The 6,856-nt window shown below is 38.7% G+C and overlaps 1 protein-coding gene across 1 annotated transcript; it reads right to left on the bottom strand.

Moving 5' to 3' along the window:
• Positions 1 to 788: 788 nt before the first annotated feature.
• On the bottom strand, positions 789 to 5,418 carry LOC113100010 (NLR family CARD domain-containing protein 3-like). The gene is made up of 7 exons (XM_026264886.1): positions 5,303 to 5,418; positions 5,107 to 5,223; positions 4,671 to 4,778; positions 4,492 to 4,552; positions 3,851 to 4,043; positions 1,920 to 3,678; positions 789 to 987 (listed from the first exon to the last, which is right to left on the bottom strand). The coding sequence occupies exons 1-7, from the start codon at positions 5,359 to 5,361 to the stop codon at positions 789 to 791; spliced, it is 2,496 nt and encodes an 831-aa protein (XP_026120671.1). The 5' UTR covers positions 5,362 to 5,418.
• Positions 5,419 to 6,856: the final 1,438 nt, after the last annotated feature.

Genomic DNA, 6,856 nt, shown 5'->3' on the forward strand with positions numbered 1-6,856 from the left:
AGAACGCTGTCGGTCAATTATGTAACATAAGAATAAAGTTAGTAGGCAATTTTTTTTAAATCCTATTGTGACTTAGGCGACTTAAAAACTGAATAAAACTTCTCTTTAATAACACAGTGCAAACTCAAAACTAAAATCATTGTTAGCTAAATTAAACAAATTGCAGGTAAGTCAAACACTGATGAGGCATGGCCATCTCACTTCTCCAGATTATCCCGTCGGTATGTAGGTCTGGTCTGGATTTGGCATACTACTTAACATCCCACTTGTAAATGCTTCAGGGGAATATAAACTGGGGTGTGGGTAGTTTCTTGAGCACATCACCTTCAGGGATAACCCCTTCATTATTTTTTTTAAATGTGTGTGTGTGTGTGTGTGTGAGACAGAGAGAGAGAGAGAGAGAGAGAATATGTTATCCTATGATTGATGATTACCTGTCCTAGATATGTTCTCTTATACCCTTTCTTTGTTACTTCTATCTTTTTCTTGGCGAGCATTATTTCACCAAGTACAACATGTTCTTGGATCAACATCCTTGTTGATCCAGGAACATCATTCCAATCAACCAATCAGAAGTGAGATATAACTTTTCAGGAAATATCTTTTTTAGGCTTACAATCAGGATTAGGAGCTTCTAAACCATTGTTAATCAGCTATCATTTCCCACTGATTTTAGGACTAAATTATGGGTAAGGTTAGATTTAGGGGTTGGGATTGGGTTAAGTCTATATTTTTGGACAATAATGTTGATCTAGGATCATCAGAATATGTTGATCCAGGAACATGTCTTACTTGGCAAAATCATGGCAACCCTTTTTCTTCTCCCTGAATCTTTTCAAGGTCATCCTGCAGATATTCATCTCCCTTGCCACCTGACTTATGGTTTTTCCCTGTTGCATCTCTTTCACTGCTCTGTCCAACTTCACAAGAGCAGTTGAAGCCCTGTTGGTCTTCCTTGTATAAGTGCGTGGCATAATGGGTTTTCGTCTAAAATTAAGAATGCCACATAGTTTAAGTGCTAAAATGCAAGAGTGCAATGTACAATTACAAATTAATAATGTGTTGAAAATAAATCATAAGTGGGGGTGAGTTGTGCCACTGGCACAACTTAACCCAGGCCCTTTGGCACAAATCACCCCATACCCACAAGTTTGAAAAACTAGCATGATCCAGCAGTTAAGAGCTAACATCATGCTAACTGTATAGACCCATTGCGTAGCCTGGAAAAGCACTAAAACACGTGTGAAATGTTTTCAAACTTTTCTAGAATTGTTCAGACGCTACAATCAAAAAACCTTGATCATAGAAATTTTACTTTGAAAGGAAAAAAAAACAGTTTTTTGAGCTAAAATGTGATTACCTCTCATGCCATGTGTCTCTCTTCTTTGGAGGATGAGTAAAATGGATGGCTTTTTAAAATTATGTGGTCACATGACCAATTTCTTCAATGGTTTTCCAGAAACAAGGGGTGGAACTACTTCCCCCCTGGCACAAATCACCCCACTCTCCCCTACAGTAACGAAGTAAAGCTACTCCATTGCTGACCACAACTGGTCATGAAATTATAGCCTCATCCATGTTAATATATTTATATTTTTAATTTTTTTTTTTTTTCTGAAGAAAAAAAAAATTAAAATGGCAGCACCATAAATGTGATTGATGATGATCTCAATCCAATATTTGTAAAATCAGAGTCACAACCCTGTTCCTGAAGACACCTCAACTTTGCAGAGTTTGGATGAATCTCTCTTATCAAACACACTTGATTCAACTCATCAGATCATTAGTAGAGCGATCTGTGATGTTAGCTGAGTGTGTCAAATAAGAAAGAGCTCAAAATATACAGAAACAGTGAAGAGAAACACAGACCTGCTGTATAAAATAAAGTCAATAAAACAAAGACACTGTAAAATACTCACTTAATCTTTCTAGATGCTTTGATCACTGGCAGCAGCCTCAGAAGACATTCTTCTGAATAATGATATTTCCTCAGTATAAACTCATCCAGATCTTCTTCTGAGTTCAACAGCACAAACACCAGAGCCGACCACTGAGCAGCAGACAGAGAGACTCCAGAGAGACAAAAGTCATCTCTTTTGTTCAGGTATGTTTGTACTTCCTGCTCTAGTGAACGATCATTCAGTTCATTCAGACAGTGGAACAGATTGATGGATTTCTCTGGAGAGGGATTCTCCCTGATCTTCTGTTTGATGTATGCAGCTGTTTCCTGGTTGATATCAGAGCTGCTTACTGTCTTTCTCAGGAGGCCTTGTAAGAGAGTCTGATTAGACTCTAGAGAGAGACCGAGAAGGAACCGGAGGAAAAGATCCCAGTGTCCGTTCTCACTCTGTAAGGCCTTGTCCACTTCTCTCTTCAGTAAACTGATCATTGATGACCTGAACTCATTCTTCAGTCCTGTGTTTTGTTCAGAAAAGGACAGCAGCTTGAATAAAGCAGCAAGAAACTCCTGAATACTCAGATGAACAAAGCTGAACACCTTCCCCAGCTGCAGTCCAGACTCCTCTCTGAAGATCTGGGTACAAACTCCTGAGTACACCGACACTTCTCTGACATCAATGCCGCTCTCTTTCAGGTCCTCCTCGTAGAAGATCAGGTTCCCTTTTTCCAGCTGTTCAAAAGCCAGTTTTCCTAGAGACAGAATAATCTTTCTAGCCTGATCAGGATTGATTTCATATTTCCCATCATACTTCTGTGTCTTCAGTTTGGTCTGAAAGATCAGGAAGTGTGTGAACATCTGTGTGAGAGTCTTGGGGATCTCTGCACTCTCTGCTTTACCCATCATCCTCTCCAGAACAGCGGCTGAAATCCAGCAGAAGACTGGGATGTGACACATGATGAACAGACTTCTTGATGATCGGATGTGTGTGACGATTCTATCAGCCAGACTCGGATCATTTATTCTCTTCCTGAAATATTCCTCCTTCTGAGGGTCGTTGAATCCTCGTACCTCTGTGACCTGGTGGACACACTCAGGAGGGATCTGATTGGCTGCTGCTGGTCGAGAGGTGATCCAGAGGAGAGCAGAAGGAAGTAGGTTCCCCTTGATGAGGTTGGTCAGCAGCACATCCACTGAAGCTGATTCTGTCACATCAGACAAGCTCCGACTGTTTTGGAAATCTAGACGCAGTCGACACTCATCCAGACCATCAAATATGAACATGACTTTGTAGTCCTCATAATCTGCTGACTTTAATTCTTTGGTTTCTGTGTGAAGGTGGTTTAGAAGATCCACAAGACTGAGATGTTTCTGTATCAAGTTCAGCTCCCTGAAAGGAAGTGGAAATATGAAATGAACGTCCTGATTGGCTTTTCCTTCAGTCCAGTCCAGAATGAACTTCTGCACAGAGACTGTTTTTCCAATTCCAGCGACTCCTTTAGTCAGCACAGTTCTGATGGGTTTGTCTTGTCCAGGTGAGGGTTTAAATATGTCATTGCAGTTGATTGGTGTCTCCTGTGTCTCTGGTCTCCTGGACACTGTCTCAGTCTGTCTCACCTCATGTTCATTATTGACCTCTCCACTGCCTCCCTCTGTGATGTAGAGCTCTGTGTAGATCTCATTCAGACGTGTTGAGTCTCCATGATTGGACAGTCCTTCACTGAGTCTCTCATATTTATCCTGTAGTCTGGATCTGAGTTTTTGTTGATCAGGCATCAGTTCTGAGCAAAGGAAATAATTGTTGTTATTGACAGAGCAATATTTAAGAAATGTATTTTTAGTTTTGATTTGTTAGATATTAGATTGTGTCGTGACATTCAGGAACATTAGTGACTGAAGACAGAAGGTTGATAATAAAAACACATCTATAATCTGCTGATCCAGAGCTCTTACTGGTCTGTAGTGTGTCAGCGAGGTCTGTCTGGTTCATCTTCCTCAGGAGGAGCAGTGTGATCTTCAGAAGACCCTCTCTGACTCTGTTATGACCCTCATCATCATAACGGTCTCTTTCAGAGCATTCTGGGTAATCTGGACTCAGTAGTCTCTTAAAGCTTTTTAACTCAGAGATGATTTTGTGCTCAATCTCCTGGAATCATAGTAAATATTCAAACAATAAACCTGCATTCAGTCACAGAGAAGGTGAACCAAAGGATCAATACACAAGAGTTAAAGCATGAATATTAATAAACATCACTGAATTATATCAGACCTGCTAATAACTTCACTGTATGCTCAAACATCAGCGTCTACAGATACTGAGGTTAAAAGAGAGAGTTTGACTGGATTGGCTGTTTGTTAGATTGATGTTCATCTTTGTGCAGCAGTCAGGTTACATATGGATTCATCTTCTCTACTTTAGTGGACATTGATCTGCTTTATAGTGGACTACAACTTATCTTACGTGTGTGTAGGAAAGTAAATATGACTATTACAGAGAGGATTTCACAGATTTCACCATTTCTTAACACTTTTTACCAGAGGATTATTGTGTTCACACACACACACACACACACACACACACACACAAAACCAACCTTGAAAATGGAGTCTAAGTTCTTCTTTGCTGTTTGTGATTCCGTTCCTTTATGTTTTTGACTGTAGTTAAACAAATGTTATATTTTTGTAAATATGGATTAATGTATTTAATATACACCAGTAAATGAATGAATATCATATATACTGTATTTCACATACTGTAAGATAAAAAAAACACCTCAGATCAGCAGATGTGTCTCCCGAGCTGAATTTAATTGGAGGACCCATTGACTGGTCACTCTTGATGGACACACAGCTGGGTTCAGGAGATTCATTCTGACACAGACTGAAATATAACAGAAATACAAACTGTTTCTGTAAATCACACTCTGCTCTGACAGAAACACATTCACTGTTTCAATCTCTCTTTAATGTTCATCTTTCACTTGAGGAGTCTGTTGTTACTTGAGAGTTAAAATATTAAATTATTATTTTTCTATGAATAAAAGGAATCTGCCCCATGTGCTCTTTTCATTCATATATTACAGAATAAAATGGACCAATACACACATATAGATAAAGACACAGACACATCCAGCAGCAACAGAGACAGCTGGTGACAATATCCATAACACACCACAGCTACAGTAAATATGAGACTCATAATATCTCACCTGGACTCAACAGAAGAGTCTTCCTCTCTGCAGAGATCTGAAACATCCATCCGTCGTTTTTTCCTCACAGACACATCCATGTGTTCAGATAAATCTGACTCACGCCCCTGAATCTGACTATAAATGAAAATGATATTGTAGTGTGCATTTATTGTTTCTGAACATTATAAATGTGAAACATTTCAGGTTTTCTCACCTCTTGACTGTCTTTATCTGTGTGTCATGTTCTTCAGAGAGATTCATTCTGGAGGCCATGGTTTCATCTAAAAGCAGATCCAGATGTTGATCACAGAGTCAGTTATGAATCAGAGATTAATCAATCTCAGTATCAGACATCAGTACTGACTTCTTGATATTTACATATAATCAAATTATACACAAACTGCATAACTAATTCAGACAAGCACTGTGTTAAAATAAAAGTAAAAGTGTAATCTGACGATTTACAGACTCTGTGTTTTATCTCCTAATGTCATTTAAACAAATATCTGACACCGCTTATTGTTGTACTTCATTTAAACCAGTCAGGATTGATTTTGGATATCAAACATGATTGTTAAATCGTGATACTCACTGTGTTTCTCTCTTAATGTAGTTTATTTCCTCATACGACAAAACAGACCCGCTGTAATAGTTTCACTTTCATGAGTCACCTGAGAAGGAGGAGTTTAAGAGAGAAGGTGTCCGGGAATAGTACTGGAACTATGAAAGAGAAAGAAAATATTAATAATAATTACAAAGGCTAAACAGTCTGTGTACTGTAATGTTTCTTATTTCAATGAAGAAATTGTTTGTAATTAAACTTATCTTTTAATTCACTTTCAGGTTGCGAGCAGGAACAGCAACAACACATGTGATGGTCTAACTCTCTGTCTGTCTATATCCCAGGTAAGTATAATAATACTGACACCTAGTGGTTCATTTCTATATATACAACTATACTATCACTACATCCCCTCTCCATTAGACATAAAGAATAAGTTATTACAACTAATGACTTCTAGATTATCTAACCACTAAGTAAGCACTGTACACATTATACAGGATGTATAGTATCAAATAACAATCTCCAGAATTATTTGCTTTACAGTCACAGTAACAATAATCAACTGATTACATTTTATTTTATCTTTTCATTTATGAACATTCTAATGCTTCTGATCTGTTTAAGCAATATTCAGAGGTTCAGTCTATCAGGAGGCTTTACTGTGCGATTGGATCTTCTCAGCACAGGTGAATGCATTTCTTTAGCTTGCTCATTGTGATGCAGTACTGGAAGTGTTTCAGATGTTGACTCTGCACAGTCAGTGTCAACTGTATGTGTATTCTCTACTGTCTCTTTTGTTTTTAGCAGACTTCTCCGGTTTCTCCTCAGGATCTGACCATCTTCTGTCCTGACAGTGTAAGACCTTGGCTTCACCTCCTCCAGGACTGTGGCTCTTTTAGTCCAGGTATTGGAATCCTCAAGTCTTACTGTGTCATTATTGGAGAGTGGTTCTAGGCTTTTTGATGCCTTGTCATAGTTCGCTTTTTGTCTCAGTTTCAGGTGCTTTTGTTTTCTTTTCAGGTACTTTCTCTTGTCTTGTGTTGCTAAGCACGGAAGTGTGGTTTGTAATCTGCGCCCCATCAGTATTTCAGCAGGAGACACACCGTGTTCTAGTGGAGAAGCACGGTAATTCAGCAGAGCTAAATAAGGATCTGATTGACTGTCCATTGCTTTCTTGAGTAGTAGTTTCACAATGTGAACTCC

Source organism: Carassius auratus, unplaced genomic scaffold (genome assembly GCF_003368295.1).
Source record: "Carassius auratus strain Wakin unplaced genomic scaffold, ASM336829v1 scaf_tig00217103, whole genome shotgun sequence".
NCBI classification, from domain to species: domain Eukaryota; kingdom Metazoa; phylum Chordata; class Actinopteri; order Cypriniformes; family Cyprinidae; genus Carassius; species Carassius auratus.